Raw genomic sequence first — 26011 nt, forward strand, 5'->3', positions numbered from 1 at the left:
GTTAAATGAACGGAAAAAAATAGCATGTCTTGTATATCCTAGTAGTTTCATTTAATCTCCCTGCTAATCATGGAGGACAGGCTGCTCTTGATCTGGAGAGTGGTAGTGTCAAACTGGGTGCACGTGTACCCTGCATGGAAGAAAAAGGACAAAATTAACAAAACTTGGCAATCAGCCAGTGAAATACACTGTATTTAACCAAATCATAGACCACACATAGCCGATGTGTATCGTGTACAACACCAAAACTGCCTCCACAGCTTTTGCAACCGCCCACTTCCAGAGCTAGTGTCATCATCACAATGTGTGAGAACGCATTCCACATACACTAGTGATAATGTGCGAGGTTAGCTACTAAAGCTAAATGAAAATATTTGATGTGCTAAGTTATAGCCACAGCACACCACAAGTTAAACTGGTAAAGTGGTTAGTTTAGGCATGTGTAATCATCCTGCTCATGGCTTTCAGTCAAATATCAAATGCAATGGGATCTATGGGGAGCAACATGTACCGTATTTACTCGCATAATGATCACACTTTTTTGTCAGAAAAATGGATGCAAAATCAGGGGTGCGATCATTACGCGGGTTAAATTTCTGCGAAAAGAAAAAAATTTTTCCTCCTGCATTTGCTGCGGGACACCAAAACAAAAATGGCGGCCGGTGGAGCAAGCCGAACGTGCCGAATGCGTTTTTTCTTCTCATGAGTACATTACGTGCATTGAAACAGTTCCTTCCGTATCAGTAATGAATAATATTGTCAATATCAGCAAGTTTGCGGCAATAACGTAGCCATGTCCACTTTGAGGGGACAGAAACACATGGGCACGCTTAGCTGCCAGTGACATAGAAACACATAGCCGGCATGCTGCGGAAACTGCGGCATCTGTCTTCACTACTATCCTAATACAGAATGTTTCCGCTAAGGGTGGGGGAATATCTTGGCTGTGTTACAGGCGTTGGTGTATGAATAGATTACACTTTTAACGTATCAGTGTAAACCTGGCTACTATCGCTGCCGCTCGTGATTTGTTGCGTGCCCACAAGTGCAGATGAAAAGAATCGAAAGGCACCTTTTTTGTTGTTGACCACAACCGTTATAAAGCCTACACATAATAAAGGCAAGTTTGGTTGCAGCTTTTTTAGTCATGGAAGTGCGGAAAGTGATGAAAGTAATGAAATGAGGCATCTACTTAAGAATGTTTGTTGCGTGCAGACCGCTTCGTTTGTGTAGCATTCGACAGATGGTAAGCGCTATCAATATTAGCTAGACTTGGCACACGACATATCGCTGCAGCAAGTTCGGTGTACGATTATTACATGGGAAATAAAAAAAATTGAATTTTCATGACAAAATTCAGGGGTGCCATCATTATGCGAGTAGAAACGGTAGCGGTCCACAGATAGCAATAAAAAGCTGCCTGATAGCTCGGAAATAAATTTTCATCCTGTGAAAGTAAATCTGCATCTTTCTTGATTGCAAGATGCGATTCTTGTGTTAAAAATTCTGTGGGCTTTGTGTGGCCCATGCTATGGTGGAGGGCTCAGGATTAATTTTGATCCACCAGGATTCTAACACGCTCTGAATGCATGGCACATGAGTATTTTTGTATTCCGTCCCCATCAGAATGCGGCCACTGCAGCCTTGATAGAACCCACAACTAGACTAGTGCATCGATGTGATACAGCCTAAAAGTACACAATGCTACAAACAAGGATCATCTTTCTATGTACTGCATCTTTGTGGATTAAGCTACTACATACCAATGACAGCATTCAGCTTTAACGGGCAAAGCCCTTCTTTCACTGGGCCCTCTTTGTTGGTGTTCGACCCCTTCCCGTACAGGGATTTTCCCCGGAGGCCTTCATCTCCGAAGACATGTCGCAACAGGTTGCGGGCAAATTTCGTGGGCAGGCCACCGCAGTGTGCACGGAGGCGGCTGAGCACTGTTTTTTCCACCAGAATGCCATTTCCAATGTCCACCTGCATAAAGAAGGCAAAAAAAGACACATTGAGATTTCCTTAGTTAAGGGCTATGTACACACAACGCAGGCATTACAATGCTTTAAATGTAAAAAGAGCTTGCACTTGATCTAATAAAACAATGAATTTAGTTTGTTATAATCTTTTCTGCATATATAACAATCCAAGGTCAAATGCCCTCCTGCATTCCAGCAAAACCACTTTGGATACCATGACTTGCAACACTAGCTGTAGTTGCAAAATAGTACAGAAGTCGGACAATAATATTTGGCGAAATATACTAAAAAATCATTCCATTATTCAAGATGCCTATATTTCATATGAGGACTTCTAAAAGTGTTCTGTAGACAAGCATTTTGATCTATAGGCACAACAAGAATTATCTGCACCAGAGAAAAAGGAAAATACTTATGTTTACTCATGAATCATTCATGTAATGGCGGCCAATATTTTGGTTTCCATCACATTAATAAATGGATGGTGTTAGTATTTGAAGGCTCAATTAATCCTGCAGGCACCAAAAATCGGGGTGAAATATTGGTCAGGGACTGTTTTTCTTTTTTTTCTTTCTTAAGTATAAATTTGGCCCTAAAACCGGGCCCAAATCAAAAATAGTAAAGTTACTAGTGTCTAAACAACATTCACAAATGAGCTTTAAGCATATGGCATCTTACGACTGAGTACTGAGTATTGACAAACCATAAATGCTGTCTGCATTACCAGCGCGAAGCTCTACCAATTGAGCTACTGTGGCGCCGCCTTCCCATCCACTTTCTGTTGTATTTATGTTTTACTAATAGAACTGACCCTGGGAATGTTAGCCAGTGCCACCACTTACTAACCTCGCTAGTGGATGTCGAACATCCTTTCTGCCGCAGGCGTCACGAGTATGTGATCTTTCTGGGTGAAGGTATCTGCTCAATAAACCCGCACATGCTACCTGAAGGCATCAATGTTGCGGGATTCGAGACCCTCGTTATGTAAGGACGAGAAGGGGGTTAACTGACGGGCCCAATTTTTATTAATCGTATCATGAGAAGCCAACAAACGAAGACACCAAGGACAACACAGGGGAGATTAATTTGTACATACTAATCGAAATGAATTCATGGAATGGAAAGTGGATGAAAAAACAACTTGCCACAGGTTGGGTATGATCCCATGCCTTCGCAATACATGTGCGATGCTCTATCAATTAAACTAGCGTGGCACCACCTTCCCATCCACTTTATGGGGTACTTATGTTTTACTGTGTACTAAAACTAACCCTGGGAATGTTAGCCAGCACCACCACTTGCAAACCTTGGCGGCGGATGTGGAACATCCTTTCCGCCACAGGCGTCATGAGTATGTGGTCTTTTTCGGTGAAGGCAACTGGTTGTTCAACATCCACTGCCAAGGTTAGTGAGGGCACTGGCTAACACTCCCAAGGTTAGTTTTAGTAGCAACATATAAATACCCCAGAAAGTGGATGGGAAGACGGTGCTGTGGTAGCTCAATTGGTAGAGCATCGCATGCGTAATGCGAAGACGTGGGTTCGTTCCCCACTGCAGCAAGTTGTTTTTCATCCCTTTCAATTCCATTAATTTATTATTTATTTATTTCAATTATTAAGTACAAGCAATCTCCCCTGTGTTATCTTTGTTGGCTTCTTAAAATACCAGCATAAATGTTTCAATTTTAGGAGTCGTAGTGCCTCTGGGGAGATTCGACCATTGGCAAAGTTTCGTATGGCCGTCTGGGAATCACTGACCATTATGCCCGCTTGTGTTTGTGCTATGGCTAGCGCGATAGCTATTTCCCTTGCTGTTTCTGCGGCACAACTCCTAAACATAGCTAATAACAACCACGACAAAGTGTCTATCTTATCTGGACAGCCGCTCACCCAGTACCAGACAGTAGCCATGAGGCAGCGCACCGCATGGCTCGAGAGCTTACGGACCGACCCTGGGTTAGCCCCGCCTCACCGACTACAGATGAGCGGGAAGATCGAAGGACCAGACTTCACGAAATTACACAACACCATAGATTTCAGAGTCGTACATTCCCGCTGCCAACCCCAAAATTAACGAAAAGTCAGTCTGTCAAATGGCGGCATTTACAGACCAGATCCTGTCTGAGCCCAGCTACTATGCATCTAATACACCCAGATTTATACACGACGAACAAATGCAGATGTTGCGACTCTAGAGCCACCCTGGAGCATATCCTATGGGAAAGTACAGCTGTAATACAGGATAACGGTGACCAGTGGCGTAGCTAGGTCGTCTGGCACCCGGGGCCCATAGGTCTTCTGTCACCCCCCTCCCCGGGTGTAGCCGGCTGAAAAGGGGGTGTCTTCAGACGTATATGACACCCCCCCCCCCTCACTGGCTCCTTGCACCCGGGGCCCACGGCCCCCCGGCCCCCCCCTGTTGCTACGCCACTGACGGTGACCCAGCCTCAAACAGCGACAGCAGCGCGCTGGGAGGCTGCGTTGCTCAGCTCAGACCTGCAGCACCCTCTGGGCTGTCCAGCGAGCCAAGGAAGACAAAAAGGGGCCACCAACCCTTGGTCGAAACCTAGGCGAGGTCCAGGCCTACCCCACCAAATCAGAGGGCACTGAATAAATGAATTAATAAATGTTTCAAGGAACAGGCATCTTACTTGCTCGGCCTGCACCACTTGTGTGGCCTTCTGCACGTCCGCCAGGCCCTCTAGCCTCCTGACTAGCTTGTTGGCTTTCTTCAGCATTGCGAAGGACTCTAGAGCAGACACAGAATAGGAAAGAAACATGGCATCATTTCATACATAACTGCACAGAACTCCAGTTACATGTCATGCACCTGTTAGGTCTGTGTAATAGTTGATGTACCATTCTGGTCTTGTGAAAGTGGTGAAGTCCCTCTTGGAATTTGTGAATACAGTTAATAGATACGATGCTAAATTACTAGCAGTCAACTGTATAACAGGTGTACCAGCTAACAAGAAACAAGTTCTAAAGAAAAAGCTTTATGTGCACATGTAAAACAATTCAAATAGAAAGTCGGTTAATCAGTGATAAAGCCCCGCAGGGGCGTCTGCGCAAGCAGGCGGTTTGGTGTGTTGCGACACCACGGACCCGAGCACATGAGGGTTGGACCCTCCCGCGTGTAGCCGTGCGCGGCTTAGCCGTGTCTGGGGAAAAGGGGATCCTGGGGGTTGAGCCAATGCTGGGTGTTTGGACCTTTAAGGCCCCCCGGCGGAGGCAACACACCCCTTTGGCCTCGGCTTCACATAGACGGCACCTCCAGACTGACCCACCTGGAGGACATCGGCAGTCGCCTTTTCCTGTCTCTCCCTCCTCAAATCTTCGTCTTTATCTCTCACTTTTTTACCTTTCCTGTCTCCTTCTCTCTTCTTTTTACTTCCTTTCTCCTGGCGGCAAGGGTTAACCCTGTGTGGCTATCCAACCTTGGGTACACCATATTCGGTTATAGTGACGGCGTACGACTGGCGTCGTGCAGACTTGTATGCAAGCTCTGCCGCGTCCCCTCGTTGGGCTCCGTGGTGGGCTGTCGGCGTTGTTGCCGAATATATACAATTTTTCATGGAAACTTCTTTCCCCTCCCTTGCTGATCGCCCTCAGAAACGAGGGCGCACCGAAGATGTCTTCAAGTTTTTTGGACGTCAAACCCAGAATTTTCCCCGCTTTCACGTTATTCATTCTGAAAAGCCAAACAAAGTAGTCCGAAACATTTCACCATTCCTTGTTTCAAAATCCCTGACTGATGCTTTTGGTCCCGGTTACAAGGTGTCGAGAATGGCAAGCGGCGACCTCCTCTTGGAGCTCCGCGATGTAAAACAATACGAGAAACTACAGCAACTAGTGTCATTTGGCGAGACCCCCATAACAGTAACCCCACACCGTACAATGAACACCACCCGTGGTGTTGTGTCAGATGATGATTTACTTGAGCTGACTGAAGCGGAACTCCTGGAGGGGCTTCAGCGAACAGAATGTGATCAACGTCAGAAGAATAAAGATGAGGCGGGATGGTAAAGAGATTCAGACGAGGCACCTAATAATTACTTTTGGATCAAGTATCTTGCCCGAGTCAATCCAGGCCGGGTACATCAAGCTCCGTGTTAGGCCTTACGTGCCCAATCCACTCCGATGTTTCAAATGTCAGCGCTTCGGCCACAGCTCGCAGAGCTGCCGCGGCCGCCAGGCTTGTGCCAAATGCAGTGCCACAGAACACACCACTGAAACTTGTGAGAACGCTCTCCACTGTGTAAACTGTGAGGGGGAGCACGCCGCGTACTCGCGGTCGTGCCCATCCTGGAAGAAAGAAAAAGAAATCATTCAAGGAGGCACGCAGGCGGGTTGCATACCTGCCAAAGAAAAGCTTTGCCGAAGTGGCGCGTCAGGGGGCAGCGTCACAACGGCCTCCGGCGGCTGTGCGACCCACAAACAGTGAGTCGGCAGCTACGCCGTCAGCCCCCACGGTGGTTGCAGCTAGCGCTGCTCCGCCAACCGAGCAGAAGGGACCTTCTACCCCGAAGGTGGGGGCAGCTGAGGCTGCCCCAACCTCCGCGGCCCCTTCCAGCGCTGGCAACAGCCAGCGCAGCCAAATCCCCCACGGAGCCCCATCGACCTCCGGGCTGGTGGGTGCAGGGGTCTTGCCCTCCAAGGCAGGGCCCTCGCTGGTAAATTCTCGCTCGCAAGAGCACGTGTCCGGCGCCTCACAAGAGGCAATGGACACTACAACTATCCTCAAGGCGCACCCAGCGCCTAAGGAGCGGCGAGGCTCCCTCGAACGCTCCAGAAAGAGTAGAACGCCCGTTACAGGGCCTCGAAAGAGCTCTGTAACTTAAGGCATCACCTCCGTTTCCATACCCCGCAGGGGCGTCTGCGCAAGCAGGCGTTTGGTGTGTTGCGACACCACGTACCCGAGCACACGAGGGTTGGACCCTCCCGCGTGTAGCCGTGCGCGGCTTAGCCGTGTCCGGGGAAAAGGGGATCCTGGGGGTTGAGCCAATGCCGGGTGTTTGGACCGTTACGGCCCCTCGGCGGCGGCAACACACCCCTTTGGCCTCGGCTTCACGTAGACGGCACCCCCGGACTGACCCACCCGGGGGAAATCGGCAGTCGCCTTTTCCTGTCCTCCTCTCCAATCTTCGTCTTTCTCTCTCGCCTTTTTCATCTTTCCTGTCTTCTCATCACTTCTCCTCACTTCCTAGTTTCCCGGCGGCAAGGGTTAACCTTGTGTAGCTAGCCAGCCTTGGCTATGCTGTATTTGGTTATAGCAGCGATGTACGGCTGGCGTTGGCAGGGTTTCTCTAGCAGCAACTTCTGTCACGTCCCCCTGTTGGGCTCCATGGTGGGTGGTCGGCATCGCGGCCGAAAACCCAACATTACTTATGGAACATGCTTTTCCTCAACTACCTGATCGCCCTCACAAACGAGGGCGCACCGAAGAAGTTTTTCAGTTTTTCGGACGCCAAGTCCACAATTTTCCCCATTTTCATGTGATCCACGCAGAAAAACCAGCAGCAAGTGCGAACAATCTCCCCGTTCCTTGTATCTAAGTCTCTTACCGAAGTTTTTGGCCCAGGATATAAGGTGTCAAGGATGGCTAGCGGTGACCTCCTCTTGGAGCTCCGCGACCTAAAACAATTTGAGCAACTGCCTAAACTTGTATCATTTGGGGAGACCCAAGTAGTAGTAACCCCGCACCGCACGATGAATACCTCCCGTGGCGTTGTCTCCGATGATGATTTGCTAGAGCTCACTGAGGCTGAACTGTTGGAGGGCTTCAGTGAACAAAATGTCATAAACGTCAAAAGAATCAAGATGAGGCGAGAGGGTAAAGAAATTGCGACCAAACACATAATACTCACCTTCAATTCAAGTGTCCTGCCCGAGTCAATTGAGGCCGGGTATATCAAGCTTCGTGTAAGACCGTACGTGCCAAATCCCTTGAGATGTTTCAAATGTCAGCGTTTCGGCCACAGCTCGCAGAGCTGCCGAGGCCGCCAGACATGTGCGAAATGTAGTGCCCTTGAACACGCCACTGAAGCATGTAATAACTCTCTCCACTGTGTGAACTGTGACGGGGATCACGCCGCGTACTCGCGGTCGCGCCCCTCCTGGAAGAAGGTAAAAGAAATAGTAACTATAAAAGTAAAAGAAAATATAACGTTCAAAGAGGCACGCAGGCGGGTAGCATACCTGCCAAAGAAAAGCTTTGCCGAAGTGGCGCGTCAGGGGGCAGCGTCACAACGGCCTCCGGCGACTGTCCGACCCACACGCAGTGAGTAGGCAGTTACGCCAACTGCCCCCACGGTGGTTGCAGCTAGCGCTGCTCCGCCAACCGAGGAAAAGGGGCCATCGACCCCGAAAGTGGGCGCAGCCGAGGCTGCCTCAACCTCCCAGGTCCCTTCCAGTGCTGGCAATGGCCTGTGCAGCCAAATCCCCCAGGGAACCCCATCGACCTCCGGTCTGGTGGGCGCAGGGGTCTTGCCCTCCAAGGCGGGCCCTTCCCTGGTAACTTCTCGCTCGCAAGAGCACGTGTCCGGCGCCTCACAAGAGGCAATGGACACTACACCTACCCCCAAGGCGCCCCAGGCGCCTAAGGAGCGGCGAGGTTCCCTCGAACGCTTCAAAAAGAGCAAAACCCCGGTTACAGGGCCTCGAAAGGGCTCTGTAATCTAAGACATCCCTTCCGTTTCCGTAAACACAGCACCAATTAAATTTAAAATATGGATACACAAATCATTCAATGGAATGTCAGAGGTCTACTTAGGAATCTTGATGATGTTCAAGAACTTATCCATAAACACAATCCAAAAGTGCTGTGTTTACAGGAAACACACTTAAAATCCAAACACACAAACTTTCTCCGTACGTATGTTACGTTTCGCAAAGATCGCGATGATGCCGTCGCATCATCGGGTGGTGTGGCGATTCTCACTCATAAAAGTATAGCATGTCAATCTTTACAGCTACGTACGCCCCTTGAGGCAGTGGCGGTGCGAGCTGTTCTGCTAAACAAACTCATCACTATTTGCTCGCTTTATATACCCCCACATTACAAATTAACTAAACATGAATTTCAGTCCTTTATAGATGAATTGCCAGAACCTTATCTGGTTCTTGGCGACTTCAATGCACACAACTACCTGTGGGGCGACCCTCGTATAGATGCGCGAGGACGTCTTGTTGAACAGTTCCTTTTCTCTTCTGGTGCTTGTCTACTGAATAAGAAGGAAGCGACATACTATTCTCTTGCAAACAGAACATTTTCTTCAATAGATCTTAGCCTAGTCTCCCCGTCACTATTGTCTGAACTCGAATGGCAAGTTAACAACAATCCTTACGGAAGCGACCACTTCCCAATACTGCTTAGAACACCCGAAGAAAAGGAATATCCACCACAGGCTCCTAGGTGGAAAATTGACACTGCCGATTGGGAAAAATTTCGAACTCTATCTTGTATTTCGTGGGATGACATGTCCTCGCTAGAAATTGACGCTGCAGTCGAATATTTTACAGCCTTCATAATAGATGCCGCATCTAAATGTATATCACAAGTAAATGGTCTATCCTGCAAACGGCGTGTCCCGTGGTGGAACGACGATTGTAGGATCGCACGTAAAAATCAGAACAAAGCGTGGGGGTTGCTACGCGCCTCCCCCACTGCGGAGAATCTTATTAACTTTAAAAAAGTAAAATCACAAGGCAGGCGAACCCGCCGGCAGGCCAGAAGAGAAAGCTGGCAAAAGTTTTTATCGGGCATCAACTCTTATACTGAGGAATCGAAGGTCTGGAACAGGGTTAACAGGATAAGAGGACGACAAACTTATTCACTCCCCCTGGTAAACACACAAGGCGATACCCTGCTTGAACAAGCAGACTCACTTGGGGAGCACTTTGAGAGTGTATCAAGCTCCAACCATTATTCGCAATCATTCCTGAAATATAAAGAAATAGAAGAATGCAAGCCACTCATCAATAAATGCCGACAGAATGAACCCTATAATTGCCCATTTAGTGCTGCCGAGTTGAAAGCGGCCTTGAGCGCATGCAAGAGTTCCGCACCAGGATCTGATAGAATCTTATATGAAATGCTCAAAAACTTACACAATGACACGCAACTTACACTACTTACACTTTTCAACACCATCTGGGATGCAGGGTACCTTCCAACCGCGTGGAAGGAAGTCATTGTAGTCCCTATTTTGAAACAAGGCAAAGACCCTTCCTCGGTGGCAAGTTACCGCCCGATAGCCCTCACAAGCTGCATTTGTAAGGTGTTCGAAAAAATGATAAATCGGCGACTCATTCATTTCCTTGAACAGAGCAAAATGCTTGATCCTTATCAGTGCGGCTTCCGAGAAGGGCGCTCCACAACCGATCATCTCGTGCGTGTTGAAGGGAATATCCGGGACGCATTTATACATAAACAGTTCTTCCTATCGATATTTCTCGATATGGAAAAGGCGTATGACACAACGTGGCGTTACGGAATCTTAAGAGACCTGTCAGAAATGGGCATCCACGGTAATATGTTTAATATAATCAAAAGCTATCTGTCAAATCGTACCTTCCGGGTAAAAGTCGGCAATGCACTCTCACGTCCTTTTACGCAAGAAACGGGTGTACCCCAAGGAGGCGTGCTCAGCTGCACCCTCTTTATCGTGAAGATGAACACGCTTCGTGCTTCACTACCACCCGCCATCTTTTACTCTGTCTACGTAGACGACATTCAAATAGCTTTCAAATCTTGTAACCTCGCAGTCTGCGAGAGACAGGTACAGCATGGCCTGAACAAAGTGTCAACGTGGGCAGACAGGAATGGATTTAGGATCAATCCTAACAAAAGCTCTTGTGTTCTTTTTACAAGAAAGAGAGGACTTATCCCAGATCCTCGCATAGAACTGCGTGGACAACAGATACCTGTAAACAAAGAACACAAATTTCTGGGTGTCATACTTGACTACAGACTCACTTTCGTCCCCCACATTAAATATCTTAAACAAAAATGTCTCAAAACAATGAACATAATGAAACTTGTATCCCAGACTACGTGGGGTAGTGACAGGAAGTGTCTAATGAATATCTATAAGAGCCTCATTCGATCACGACTAGACTATGGTGCCGTGATCTATCATTCTGCAGCCCCGAGCGCGCTAAAGATGCTAGATCCGGTCCACCATCTAGGAATCCGACTGGCCACAGGCGCTTTCAGAACGAGTCCCATACAAAGTTTATATGTAGAATCAAATGAGTGGTCACTTCATCTGCAGAGAACATACATTAGCCAAACATATTTTCTGAAAGTCCACTCAAATCCACGACATCCCTGTTTTAATACCATCAATGACATGACATATGCTACACTCTTTCGCAATCGTCCCTCCGTTAGACAGCCTTTCTCGCTGCGTGTGAGGGAGCTTAGTGATCAAATGCATGTCCCACTCCTCGAGCTCCCCCTAATGCATCCAGCCAAGCTACTACCTCCTTGGGAGTGGCAGCTCATACAATGCGATATATCTTTCATGCAAGTTACAAAACACGCTTCAGACATTGAAATCCAAATGCATTTCCGGGAACTCCAGCACAAACACTCCTGCACGGAGTTCTACACAGACGCATCGAAGTCACATGACGGGGTGTCCTATGCAGCCGTCGGGCCATCCTTCTCGGAATCCGACGTACTGCATCCGGAAACTAGTATCTTCACGGCAGGGGCCTACGCAATATTGTCGACCGTGAAGCATATAAGGAAATCAAAACTCAAAAAATCAGTTATATATACGGACTCCCTAAGTGTTGTGAAGGCTTTGATATCGTTCTGCAAGCACAAAAATCCTGTTATAATTGAACTCTATTCCGTCCTATGTAAAGCATATGTATCTAACCAGCATGTGACTATATGCTGGGTGCCAGGTCATAGGACCATCGAAGGTAATGTTCTGGCGGACCAGATGGCCACGTCAGTTGTACGGCCTTCTGCTAATCCCACTGCTCCAGTTCCTGTCACAGATCTGAAGCCCTTCTTACGGAGGAAACTACGGAACCACTGGCAACGCCTATGGGACGCGGAAACAAATAATAAGCTCCACGTGATAAAACCAAAGTTAGGATTCTGGCCCTCTGTAACAAAATCACGCCGAACAGATGTCCTATTCTGTCGTCTGAGAATAGGACACACATTTGGCACGCATAACTATTTACTCACTGAAAATGATCCTCCAACCTGCGGTAGATGCGGGGAGAGGCTGACCGTCCTCCACGTCCTCCTGGAGTGTCGGGAAGCCGAATATGAAAGAAAGAAACATTTTCCCTTAGCCTACCGGCAGCGCATCCCCCTTCATCCTGTTATGTTACTCGGCCAAGAACCTTTATTTGACACCAACGCAGTCCTGAGTTTTCTGAAAGATGTTGTCTTGCATGTTTTTAGCCCTACATGTTCATAGCGGGTCCTCTCTTCAGAGGACGCCGCTGTGATAGCTCCTTGGTATAGCACATGCCTCTAGACCCTTGTTTTCAAGGGCTCTGGCGAGGCAGCAGTGCTCCAAGTAATGTTACCATCTTATACATTTTATATTTTGCATCATTCTTGTACGATGGATTTTAATGTTCATAGTATTCATTAGTCATCGCCATAATTTTATAGTACGTAGATTTTACGCACTTTACAGCGAATATTTTTAGGCCACTCTACAGCCAAGTCACATCTTCATAATACACCGTCAACATTACCACTTGTCATGGCGCTCTTTGGCCAAACCTGGCCCTTGCGCCACAAAAAACCACACATCATCATCCGTTTCCATACACACAGCACTTATTTACCTTCAAAATGGCGACACAAATTATTCAATCGTACGTCAGAGGTCTTTTTAGGAACCTTGATGACGTGCAAGAGCTTATACAAAACACAATCCAAAAGTGCTGTGTCTACAGGAAACACATTTAAACCCACAACACGCAAACTTTCTCCGACAGTATGTCAAGTTCCGCAAAAATCGCGATGATGCTGTCGTATCATCAGGCGGTGTTGCCATCTGTATTCATAAAAGTATTTCCTGTCTGCGTTTACAGCTACAAACGCCCCTTGAGGCAGTGGCGGTTCGAGCTGTTTTCCTAAACAAACTCATCACCATTAGCTCTCTTTACGTGCCCCCACACTACAAGTTAACGAAACACGAATTCCAATCCTTTATAGATCAATTGCCAGAACCTTATGTTCTTCTTGGCGATTTCAATGCGCAGAGCTCCCTGTGGGGCGACTCTCGTATAGACGCGCGAGGACGTCTTGTTGAGCAATTCCTTTTTTCTTCAGGTGCGTGCTTGCTGAATAAGAAGAAACCCACTTATTACTGTCTTGCAAACAATACCTTTTCTTCAATTGATCTGAGCATAGTTTCCCCGTCTATACTGCCCGAACTCGAATGGGAAGTTACAAATAATCCCTACGGAAGCGACCACTTCCCCATACTATTAAGAACACTTAAAGAAAATGAATATCTACCACAAGCTCCTAGGTGGAAGATTGACACAGCAGACTGGGAGGAATTCCGAAATTTAACTAGTATATCATGGGATAACATGCGTTCTTTAGAAATAGATGCTGCTGTGGAATACTTCACAGCCTTCATAATGGATGCCGCATGCAAATGCATACGTGAAGTAAGTGGCTCGGCATGCAAACGGCATGTCCCGTGGTGGAATGATGAATGTAGAGTCGCACGTAGGAATCAAAACAAGGCGTGGGGGTTGCTACGTGCTTCGCCCACTGCAGAAAATCTTGTTAACTTCAAGAAAGTTAAGTCTCTAGGCAGGAGAACCCGCCGACAGGCCAGAAGAGACAGTTGGCAAAAGTTTTTGTCGAACATCAACTCGTTTACAGATGAGGCGAAAGTATGGAACCGCGTAAATAGAATTAGAGGCAGACAAACATATTCACTCCCTCTCGTAAACACACAGGGTGATACGCTGCAACATCAGGCAGACTCACTTGGCGAACACTTTGAGAGTGTGTCAAGTTCAAAACATTATTCGAAATCCTTCCTAAAGTATAAACAAATCGAAGAATGTAAGCCACTCAAAGGAAAATGTCTACAGAATGAATCGTACAACTGCCCTTTCAGTATTGCCGAGTTCAGAGCTGCCTTGAGCTCATGCAAGAGCTCTGCACCTGGATCAGACAGACTCATGTATGAAATGATCAAAAACCTACCCAGTGATACCCAAGTTACACTACTCACACTTTTCAACACCATTTGGGCTGCAGGATACCTCCCAACTGCATGGAAAGAAGCCATTGTGGTTCCTGTTTTAAAACAAGGCAAAGATCCTTCCTTAGTGGCAAGTTACCGCCCGATCGCCCTCACGAGTTGCCTTTGTAAGATATTTGAAAAAATGATTAATCGGCGACTCATCCATTTCCTTGAAATGAGCAAAATGCTTGATCCGTATCAGTGCGGCTTCCGAGAAGGGCGGTCCACAACCGATCATCTCGTACGTGTTGAAGGAAATATCCGGGACGCATTTATACATAAACAGTTCTTCCTATCGATATTTCTCGATATGGAAAAGGCGTATGACACGACGTGGCGTTACGGAATCTTAAGAGACCTGTCAGAAATGGGCATCCACGGTAATATGCTTAATATAATAAAAAGCTATTTGTCAAATCGTACCTTCCGTGTAAAAGTCGGCAATGCACTCTCACGGCCTTTTACGCAAGAAACGGGTGTACCCCAAGGAGGCGTTCTCATCTGCACGCTCTTTATCGTGAAGATGAACACGCTTCGTGCTTCATTACCACCCGCCATCTTTTACTCTGTGTACGTCGATGACATTCAAATAGCTTTCAAATCCTGTAACCTCGCCGTCTGCGAGAGACAGGTACAGCATGGTTTGAACAAGGTGTCAGGGTGGGCAGAGAAAAATGGATTCAAAATCAATCCTCACAAGAGTTCTTGTGTTTTGTTTACAAGGAAGAGAGGCCTGGTTCGAGATCCCTGCTTAGAAGTGTGTGGACAACAGATACCTGTAAACAAAGAACACAAATTTCTAGGTGTCATACTTGACTGCAGACTCACTTTCGTCCCCCACATTAAACATCTTAAAGAAAAGTGTCTAAAAACAATGAACATAATCAAACTTCTATCCCAGACTACGTGGGGTAGTGACAGGAAGTGTTTATTGAAACTCTATAAAAGCCTCATTCGATCACGATTAGACTATGGTGCTGTGATTTATCACTCTGCCGCCCCGAGCGCACTAAAAATGCTAGACCCTGTCCACCATCTAGGAATCCGACTGGCCACAGGCGCTTTCAGAACAAGTCCCATACAAAGTTTATACGCAGAATCAAATGAGTGGTCACTTCATCTTCAGAGAACATACATCAGCCAGACATATTTTCTGAAAGTCCACTCAAATCCTCAACATCCCTGTTTTAATACCATTAATGACATGACATATGCTACACTCTTTCGCAATCGTCCTTCCGTAAGACAGCCTTTCTCGCTGCGTGTGAGGGAGCTTAGTGAAGAAATGCACGTTCCACTCCTCGAGCTTCCCCTAATGCATCCAGCCAAGCTACTGCCTCCGTGGGAGTGGCAGCTCATACAATGTGATATATCTTTCATGCAAGTTACAAAACACGCTCCAGAGATTGAAATCCTAACGCATTTCCGGGAACTCCAGCACAAATACTCCTGCACGGAGTTCTACACAGACGCATCGAAGTCACACGACGGGGTGTCCTATGCAGCCGTCGGTCTATCCTTCTCGGAATCCGACGTACCGCATCCGGAAACTAGTATCTTTACGGCTGAGGCCTACGCACTGCTGTCGGCCGTAAAGCATATAAATAAATCACAACTCCAGAAATCAGTTATATATACGGACTCCCTCAGTGTTGTGAAGGCCTTGATGTCATTTTCTAAGCACAAAAACCCAGTCATCAACGAACTCTATTCCGTCCTATGTAAAACGTATATATGTAACCAGCATGTCATCATATGCTGGGTGCCCGGTCATAGGGCCATTGAAGGCAATGTTCTGGCGGACCAGATGGCCACATCAGTTGCATCGTATTCTGTAAATCCTACCGCAGCAGTCCCTGTCACAGATCTGAGGCCCTACTTGCGCAGAAAACTGCGGAACTACTGGCAACGCTCGTGGGACATGGAAACAAGCAATAAACTGCATGTAATCAAGCCACAATTAGGTTTCTGGCCTCCCGTAACAAAATCCCGCCGGACAGATGTCCTATTCTGCCGTCTAAGAATAGGACACACTTTCGGCACACATAACTTTTTACTCACGGGAAACGAGCCTCCAACCTGTGGTAGATGCGGGGAGAGGCTGACCGTCCTCCACGTCTTACTGGAGTGTCGGAAAGCCGAATCTGAACGAAAGAAACATTTTCCCGTAGCATACCGCCAGCACATCCCCCTTCATCCAGTAATGTTACTAGGCCCAGATCCTTTATTTGACACCAACGCAGTACTAAGCTTTCTGAAAGATGTTGTCTTGCATGTTTTTAGCCCCACATGTTCGTAGCGGGTCCTCTCTCCAGAGGATGCCGCTGCGATAATTATATTGAATAGCACATGCCTCTAGGCCCTTATGGTTCAAGGGCTCTGGCGAGGCAGTAGTGCTGTAAGCAATTTAAAGTCTCGCATATTATAAACATTGCATCATTCTTTTACGATGGATTTTAAAGTTCATAGTATTCGTCATCAGTCATCGCCATAATTTTGTAGCACGTAGATTTTACGCACTTTACAGCGACTATTTTAGGCCACTTTACAGCCAAGTCACATCTTCCATAATACATCCTTAACACTACCACCAGTCATGGCGCTCTTTGGCCAAACCTGGCCCTTGCGCCACAAAACAACACACATAATCATCAATCAGTGATAAAGAAACCATTGAGAGGAAGCTTTAGCTCATTTCCAACTCCTAATTTCCCATTCAAATACATGTAAAATGCACAAATGCTTTTATGAGGCAACACTAGACCAATCTGAAAGAAGCTTGTCACATTTGAAAGAAAAATTCTAGCGGCTCAAGGAAGCAGAATTCTTTTATAGGGCCTGGAATCTTTCGCAAAAATTCGCATAACTGGTATGCCTAAAAAAAAATAATGCAAAAGTTTACAACTCCATAACTCTGCACCAAAAAGCAATATCGTGCTTCTGTAGACTGCATTTGCTACAGCTACAGCCAACAAATTTGACACAGGAATTTATATATAATGTGGAATTGCTGCAATTTTTTATGAGCGTTTAGCAAAGGTCCTACTGACAAATTAATGGTATATATTACGGCAATTTCGCATGCTTACAGATTTATTACTAGTAGTAAGTAACAGAATTCTGATACCATTTTTATTGCTTAGTTGTACATTCGATAAGAGTTTTTTTTTTAATTTTCAATTTTTAAGAATCTTCTAAAAAATATTGATGGCCTATATAAAATTTTGGCTTCCTGCAGTCAGTAGGTTTTAACTTTTCTTTTTAAGTGCAACAAAGTCAAACAAAATCAGTGCAGTGGTTGCTGAAAAAAAGTATTTAGATAGGTGCTCCGGAGCTAAAGCAACCTCTTAAGAAAAATCTATGTTGTTAGCATCGCTTCTCCAAAGTGTTGCTAACAACATACAGATGATTTCATCTGCACAGAAGGCTTGTTTTTTACTTTTTGTGTGTGTTAGCAGGGATACCCCCCATATTTAGAAGTTTTCAGTAAAATAATGACTACACGATAATGAAGATTTGTCCTCAAAAAGAAGCATGAATCTAAAATATTCCAGTGAAACAGTGATGGCCTTAGTTTGTGCTACACCACCTAAACAGAATAATGAACGTTGCAAGATATATTGCTAGCCCATTTTTTACTGACCTAACTGCAAAGCACCTTTAACTTCATTTAAGAAAACATAGGGCCGATAATTTGTTTTGTGCTTATTAAACCTACCTGCCTCAATGTTCCGGCTACTTTATCATTTATTATACAACTGTTGCATAATGCGCTGTAAGAAAGACACCGATTGAATACATTTAGGAATTATTCCTGTGGCAGAATTCTTGGAACCATCCTGCGTCTATTAAGGTAGTGTATGGCAGAACAGGTTCCAGTGAAATAGCAGCAATAAAATTTTTTATTCATACCAGGCATTTCATGAAACAGTGAGTGATTTGCAAATAAAAAGCCTATAAGAGAAAGACAGGCAAATTTTTAAAGCATTATTTGTGGTGGCAGACATTACACCTATACACTAATCACTAAAGCAATCATTAATAGAACACCTGCAATGCAGGTGGCGATACTTGTTACAATTTTTCTAATAGCCATGTCTGGCTCCTACATAAATAAAGCGTATGCAGGTATCTGGATCGGAAATATGTGACAAATAGGGAAAAAAATCTGAGACGTGTGGAAATAAATATCTCACCAAGGTTGTTGTTTGCCGCTTCTAGCTTCGTTTTCAGCTCCTGCACCTGGGCCTCCAAGACGACGACCTTTCTCGAGGCCTCACAGTCACACCCTTCACAATGTGCCCATAAATATTGCACGAGTCAAGATGACAGTTTAATCAAGCATCAAGTGCATAGGGTGAAAAAAATCCAATGGCTTCCTTTTTAGTAAACAGTGCTTCACCAAATTTATTTGACCTTGTGTGAAAGTCACAAAAAGCAATGACAATTCTTAATACGAGTGCATGAATATTTCAAGTCCATGAACAAGGCACTTGAAATAAAAAATTACCAAAATAATTTAATTATATTTAGAATAATGGATTTCACTCTGCGTCGTTTGAAGTATTTTCTACTTTTTCAACTTGCAACAGCTACATTTGCATGTTTGGCAGGCTTCAAGCAAGCAAGCAAAAAAAAAAGATTGCAGAACAAGAGTGTGATAATTACCACAACCTAGGAGTTGTGCAACTAAACCAATGCAGTAGTGATGGCGTCCAGATGTTTCTTCACTTTTAATGCACCCTATCTCAAGGATAACTGTGCTTTGTTCAAGAGAAAGCTGTTATGACTACAACTATGGAATCTATTCATATCATGAAGGGTTGCAAGGAAGTTTCCATAATTTAATGCACGATTTAAGAAGTATTTCTGAAGTGGGGCCATCAAGATCTGTTCTAGACAATGTACAACTCCATATTACACAACACTTTTTTGATCCAACAACCTCCTTGAGCGAGCTAGCTCGTGAGCATTGAAGGTGCAAGGAATGCAGAACTCCAGGACAAACAGCGCAAATAACAAAACAGCACAGTAACAATACCTATGAACTTCCGCTGGATAGAAATGCAACAAAAGAACAGAAACAGGAAATGGTGGACCAACAACATCGGCTATATCCATGGCTACGTATAGCCACTCCATTGACTTCTACGATGATGATAGCGCATTTTCAATTCATGCTTCTGTTTTACTAGCAAGGCAGCATGTTCGAAATGACGCTCTTGTTCCTATGCTTTCTTTGGCACAGGCTTGGTGCAATCTTCTGCTATATGTCATGTTAGAGCAGAATGGCAGAGGACTGTTCTTGGCATAATTTGGCACCAGTGTACCACCACTGAACACATGTGCATAGCATGTAGCCCCTGACAGAGGTGAGCTAATGATTTATTTGACAGTGTGATAGATAGGTAGATGATGCATTCTCACAACCATCACCTTCTCTTTGAGCACATTATGCTTGATTTTGTCAACAGAAGATTAAAAGAACACCAATTTAACTGACCCGTTGTCAACACAATCAAAGCTCACTGTGACAATTTATTTCACTGGTTGTGTGCATGTGTGCTTGCCAGGATAAATGTCTAAACTGACTGTGAATGACCTACATTTAATTACAGTGACTACCAGCTGGCAGATACAGTACAGTGCAAGAGGTTGATGTAATAGTTCTGTGGAAACCCGCAAGATGGAAAGAAGTAATTAATAAAGGGAAAATGGAGATGTTCACCCAATCGTAGCAATTGCTGCAAAGAAATGCCTCGCACTCCCGGACCAGAATGAATTTTTCTTCAACTGCGAAGCTTTTCTTTCGAGGAACCCATGAGTTTTCTTTGTGGCAGTTGCTACGAATGGGTGGATGTCTCAGTTTCCCTTTATTAACAGTGCAAGAAGGGTGAGCTTCCTGCAAGAAATTGCTGCCTCAGTTTTAGACTCAAAAAGCAACACGCAGTAGATGAACTAACAGCCACGCTTCCACTTGGGCAGAAATGAGCCCAGTTATGGTGTCCTATGTGCTCTAAATTTTGCATGAAAACAGCTGGAAAATGTGCTCTATCAAAGCGGAAAGTTGGACCAGTTGGTATATGCTCATAACGACAACGGAGTGAATGGACACAGGACAAGCGCTTTCCTGTGTCCATTCACTCTGTCGTCATTTTGCTCAAGCTGTTACCATTACAAATGTGCTCGGTTGTGTCAGTGCCGAATAACCCGGCACATACGTGCTGAGCGGTGCATAGCAGAAAAAGTTGCTGTCAGTGTAAGAAAGAAACTGCACACTTTGTAACACGAAGAACAAAAATAGTTTACGGTACAACTCTGTTGTACAACTATTGCAATGTTGGTCCGACAGGGCACTGCAGTGACGCAACAGTCCCGTGTGCAGGGGCAAGCTCTAATGGGGCTGAAATCGCTTGAAAATCATATTTGCAGGTATGCACATTTCTTTGAAAGTCCATATGTTCTGGTGAAGCATCAAGGTACAAAATAAAGACAAGATGACGCATAGTGTGTTAAAAAAAAGTGGTAGTTGCATGAGCAACTTTTTGATCATACTGTCAAACTAAAGGTGATCTAATCTGTGCATATCATATTGACCGCAAATAAAGACGGGCACTGTGGAAGGGAACACATGAACGACTCAGGCGGTAACTATCAACTGGTTTATTCGCGGCAGCCCATGGGCATATACGGACAAATAGAACATGCGCAGAACACAGCAAACAAGAACACTCATCAGCCTAGCGGGGCAACCAATTATAAAAAAAAATCTATTTCCCATTTAAACAACTGAATGGAAGTGTCACTAACACAGTCTTGGCCTTTCTTTTTTTATGTGAAAAGCCTCCATCGGTTCCCATGCAGTCTGGTCCTAGCTTCTCCCCAGAATCTATCTCCTTAAAAAGAGGTGCACAGTGACAGGCATTGCAGTGCACAGGCAAGTGCGCGAATTCATCTTTCGTTAACTTTTGTTCCGTGTTCCCTGGCTCGATCATTCAGGTATCGTCCTGTCTGCTCTATGTAGGACTTGCCACACGCCAGGAGGATTGCGGCTCTGTCGCCGTACCTGTCGCGATCCTAATGAAAGGCAAGGCTGTGGCAAGAACCATACCAAGCCGCATGCAAAATTCAATGTAGGAGTTGTGTACATGATCCCCCTGGAGTGTGGCAAATCCTACATAGGGCAGACAGGACGGTACCTGAATGATCGAGCCAGGGAACACGAACAAAAGCTAACGAAAAATGAATTCGTGCACTTGCCTGTGCACTGCAATGCCTGTCACTGTGCACCTCTTTTTAAGGAGATAAAGATTCTGGGGAGAAGCCAGGAGCAGACTGCACGCGAACCGATCGAGGCTTATCACATAAAAAAGAAAGGCCAAGACTGTGTTAGTGACACTTCCGTTCGGTTGTTTAAACCAGAAATATATTTTTTTTTATAATTGGTTGTTCGCTAGGCTGATGAGTGTTCTTGTTTGTTGGGTTCTGTGCATGTTCTATTTGTCCATATATGCCCACGGGCTGCCGTGAATAAACCAGTTGAAAGTTACCGCCCGTGTCGTTTGTGTTCTCTTCCACCGTCCCCGTCTTTATTTGCGGTCAATATGATATGCAATAAACACTAACTAGGCCAAACTGAAGTTCTGCTGAAGGATGTAATCTTTATGAGGGGGCTACGTGATATGCACACATATTGACAAGCCGATGTTGTGAAAGCGCCTTTCACTGCAGTCAACATGCTCTGCAATGGAATGCATTTTTTTCAACTGAAGTCAGCTGAATACCAACATTTTTGCACTATTGTGTCATTATTCCTTAAATATGCTGGAGATATCCAGCCCTTTATGCAATATCTACTTGCACTTAGAAATTAGTGGTAACTCTGATAGTGTGCTATATTTATTAGGACTATAGTTGCACAGGTGTAGGTGAGCTTTAGAAGAAAGTGCTTTTAGCATAATTTAATCGCCATTATTTGCCTCTTAAGCCGACGTGATATCAGAACAAAGAACTACAACATAATTGTTTGTGCTGTTACCACCACCTAAAATTATATATTTAGAAAGTATTTTACTCATTGTATTTTGCCTGTTTATCCTGCTCTACTCACTCCCCCCTGTAATGCCTCTGGAGCCTGAGGGTATAAATAAATAAAACTTCAATCTCCTTTCGCACACGGTTCACCAGTGCAAGACTGCGACTGCAAGAACACATGCCTTGCACCGCACTCGGAAAGAGTACGGCGCAAGGGCCAGCCCGCGGCGGTACGCAATAAGCACAGCTTTGGCAACAGCAAATTAATAGCAAAATGACGAAAACATTTGCCGGTGTACCTTTCTTTTTGACGCCACCTGTCCCAGTGGCTGTTCGCCCCTCCGCTGCAGGACCGCTTTCACTAGCTGGGTTCTTTTTTTCTCCAGTGCTTTGTGCACGCCTGCGTATTTGATGCGTACAACACATTCGCGATTAGGAAATTTACAACCATTGTGCCATTCTGCACTCACCAAAATCGAGTAATTGTGCCTCCGCTGGCGCCGAGTCATCGGTCCACTTTATCGACACAGTGCTGCCCCGGACCTGGTCGATAAAACCTTCTTCCGTCAGCAGCTGGAATCCCAGCTGAGCGTCGACGATGGCGCGCACCGAATACACGTCCCAGGACTCTTCTGTTAGCCATTTCACCAGCACATGCGTCATGCTCTAGAATTCAAGCTGGCCGCTCCGCTACAAAAAATATATCTATACACAACCAAATGCGCACGTGGGAAACGTCACCGCTAGGCCTGCCTCAATATTTATACCAAGCCCGGCTGAACGAGCGATGGCGCTGCTGTCTAGACAACCTTACATGGTAGAGACACACACACGCAAGCATAATCCGAGAGGCAAAATCCATAAATTTATTAAAAAATTAAGTAATTGTGTTTAAACGGACATATAACAAGGGTAATGTCGTACTAAGGTACCTATGGTAGTGCGGAATATTCACGAAATGAACTAAAATAAATCAAACAAACATTCATGCCCCTCGTAGCCAAGCCGCCTAGCCTAGCCACAGCCACCGCCACAGCCATTCGCTGGTGTTCGTCGTTGTACAACGTGCGTACGTCCGCGGGTTTTTGTTGTTGCCTTTGGTTGCTTTGTGCTCTGTAGGTGTGATTTCGTTTATCGTTCCAAACAAATGCGTGGGCATGGCACCAAAAAGGAAGTATATCGAGTACCTTTGGAACTCTGAAGTTGAAGTGCCGGTTCGCACAAAACATCGTGTCAAGACGCTAGCTGCCACCGACAGTGATGCCCGATCTTCAGAACACCACTCTGCGGACTCCGTGGAACACCTGCAACCGCGCTCCCCCGTAGAGACGGCCCGTGAAAGCTGTGACATCAATGCTTTTGCATGTGCGCCATTGCCCCGTCCCGGCACTTCACAGGCTAATAGCGCCCCTCTGGATTCTGATGATTCATCTCAACTGCATTTCGACACACTTCAGACTCGCTGCAGTACTGACGACTATGACAGCGCCAGCGAAAGTGAATTGGACGAAGCCGCAGAAGGCGAAGAACCAGATAGCGCACCGTCGGAGACGAACGCTGAGCTGGTAAGATTTTAGGGCATCTAAATTAACGGTACCCACACGGATCGCCAAAGTTTTGCTTTATGAAGTTAAACTCCATGGGCTATATTAAGTTAGTGAAATTAGGTTCTTATTTCATCTCCAATTTTATATAACTCATTGTCGGGTACTTTACAGAAATATTAAGCTCCAGAGTGTCAGAATTACCGTGACTTGAGTTTACATTGAAGATGAAATGAAACGAACATTACAATGTCGACTGGAGAAAAAAAATCCAAAGTGAAGGAGAGAAGCTTCATGTTCATTTTTAACAATTAGCTGAACTCTCAGTGGTAATAAATCACTCTATTCGATGTAGGTAGCAAACAATCGGTCACCGTTTGCAACGGTCAGTTTGTTATAGGCTGTAGTAGCCTCACATACAAATGCATAGGCTAGAAATAACTGTTATAAATTATATAGGGAACAAAGAACTGCCGGTCAGCCAGGCGCATCTCCAGCCTATTAAATTCAATGAAGAATTGCCGGTTCTGGCTACTTGCAGGGAAAAACCTCCACACCGAGTTCTACCTCTAGCTTCTTGCATACCCTGTCAATAAACTTCTTGACAAGGAATATAAAATTATCAGAAAACAGTGTATTTAAGACCTATTAAAGCTTGTTTCCACAACCCTATTTAGGCAAGCTATTCATTTTTTTGTTTAAGCATTGTGTAAGTGAGACAGATTAAAACAATTCTTAACATGAATCTTTTTCTGTACCTATGACAGGACCAACCATTGTACCCAGGCTCAAAGGTCACTGTGGCCGAAAGCCTTCTACTCATTATGGGGCACAGCATTCGCCACGACGCTTCAAGAGAAGCAACTGAAAGTCTTCTGAAGCTCCTCCATGCACATGTACCGGAAGGAACGCTGCTGCCAACGTCAAAGTATACTTTCTTCCAACATTTTAATGGGGTCGACATGAAAAAAGCCAGGCACTTTTATTGCCATAGTTGTTCATCGTACCTTGGCCCTCTTGAACAGGTTGCACAAGTTACGTGTGATAAATGCAAGGCTCAGCTTCAGGTGCCTGACCTTGTGAAAAAAGCTCTATTCTTTTTTGTGTTAGACATTGAAGGGCAAGTACGAGATATTATGAAAGCAGGGCGCACCATACCTGTTCAGCAGTCAGCTTCGCTTGACGTTACTGACATCACTGACAGCGTGGGTTATCGGAAGCTTACGCTTTCCGCTAGTGATATCAGTTTAACGTTCAACACAGATGGCGTTTCACTCTTTGAAAGCAGCAGTTATGGAATTTGGCCACTTCTTGCCCAAGTAAATGAATTACCGTTCAAAGAGCGGGCTAATAATCTAATTCTAGCTGGTTTATGGTTCGGTAACCACAAACCGGCTATGAACACTTTTCTTTTGCCTTTTGTGCTCAAGATGAATGAGCTTTCATCTACTGGTGTAAAGTGGCAGGATTTTGAAGGTTCTGAGAGAACAACCAAAGTGTATCCTGGTCCTTGCACTGTTGATAGTGTAGCCAGGAGTGAACTTATGGGCATGACCCAATTTAATGGAAAACATGGCTGTGGTTGGTGTGAATCCCCAGGGCAGGTGGTTGCCCGAGGCAACGGCCACTGCCGTGTCTACTCTGCGCCAAAGTCTATGCCCAAGCTGCGCACAAGTGACTCGTTCATTCAGCATGCCCACAAAGCCAGAGCACTAAGACAGAAAGCAAGTTGTGGAGTCAAAGGCACAAGCGTTCTCACACTTCTGGCTTCATTCACATTTTGTTCTGGCTTTGTGGTTGATTATATGCATGCAGTGTGCTCCGGCTTTGTTAAAGCAACAACATTAATATGGCTCAAGTCAAGAGCATCCCAGGGCTTTCACCTTCGTGATCGGTTTGAAGAGATCGATGAAAGGTTGTTGGGCATACGTCCTGTCTGGGAAATGTCTAGGCTGCCTAGGTCGCTGAAGGAAATGAAGTACTGGAAAGCTGCTGACTGGCGAAACTGGTTACTGTTATACTCACCTGTTGTTCTCTCTGGGTATATACCTTCAAGAAATCTTAAGCATTGGCTGTCTTTTGTGAACATGATGCATTGCATGTTGAGTGACCGGATCGCACTTGAGAAATTGCATGCCATAAAGATTAGAATGTTAAAGTTTTTGCGGGAATATGAGGAGCTCTATGGCCTTAGTAACATG

General features: G+C 45.4%; 2 protein-coding genes across 5 annotated transcripts in view; one reads left to right on the forward strand and one right to left on the reverse strand.

Moving 5' to 3' along the window:
- LOC139055468 (uncharacterized) lies at nucleotides 1-22943 on the reverse strand. 3 transcript variants are annotated; one of them, XM_070532958.1, is made up of 6 exons: nucleotides 22737-22943; nucleotides 22566-22666; nucleotides 18429-18521; nucleotides 4630-4727; nucleotides 1764-1983; nucleotides 1-130 (listed from the first exon to the last, which is right to left on the reverse strand). In XM_070532958.1, exons 4-6 carry the CDS (start codon nucleotides 4714-4716, stop codon nucleotides 48-50), a joined length of 390 nt encoding a protein of 129 aa, XP_070389059.1. In that variant the 5' UTR covers nucleotides 4717-4727; nucleotides 18429-18521; nucleotides 22566-22666; nucleotides 22737-22943; the 3' UTR covers nucleotides 1-47. The 3 variants fall into 3 exon arrangements, 2 of the variants coding, with proteins under 2 accessions (XP_070389059.1, XP_070389060.1); XR_011511779.1 differs by lacking the exons at nucleotides 1-130; nucleotides 1764-1983; nucleotides 4630-4727 and adding exons at nucleotides 14946-15008; nucleotides 16294-16376; XM_070532959.1 differs by lacking the exons at nucleotides 18429-18521; nucleotides 22566-22666; nucleotides 22737-22943 and adding an exon at nucleotides 7846-7983.
- The window catches only part of LOC135901456 (uncharacterized), a 276089-nt gene that overhangs the window by 230537 nt on the left and 19541 nt on the right, over nucleotides 1-26011 (forward strand). The gene's annotated exons all lie outside the window — the stretch shown is intronic.

This window comes from Dermacentor albipictus, chromosome 2, assembly GCF_038994185.2.
Source record: "Dermacentor albipictus isolate Rhodes 1998 colony chromosome 2, USDA_Dalb.pri_finalv2, whole genome shotgun sequence".
NCBI lineage: Eukaryota > Metazoa > Arthropoda > Arachnida > Ixodida > Ixodidae > Dermacentor > Dermacentor albipictus.

Bases quoted from the DNA above. Each gene is read 5' to 3' on its own strand.
- LOC139055468 (XM_070532958.1), bottom strand. From the start codon at position 4,716: ATGCTGAAGAAAGCCAACAAGCTAGTCAGGAGGCTAGAGGGCCTGGCG. The intron at 1,984-4,629 runs GTAAGATGCCTG...TTCTTTATGCAG, and splicing joins AAGTGGTGCAGGCCGAGCAA to GTGGACATTGGAAATGGCAT. The intron at 131-1,763 runs GTATGTAGTAGC...TCTTCCATGCAG, and splicing joins AAAGCTGAATGCTGTCATTG to GGTACACGTGCACCCAGTTT.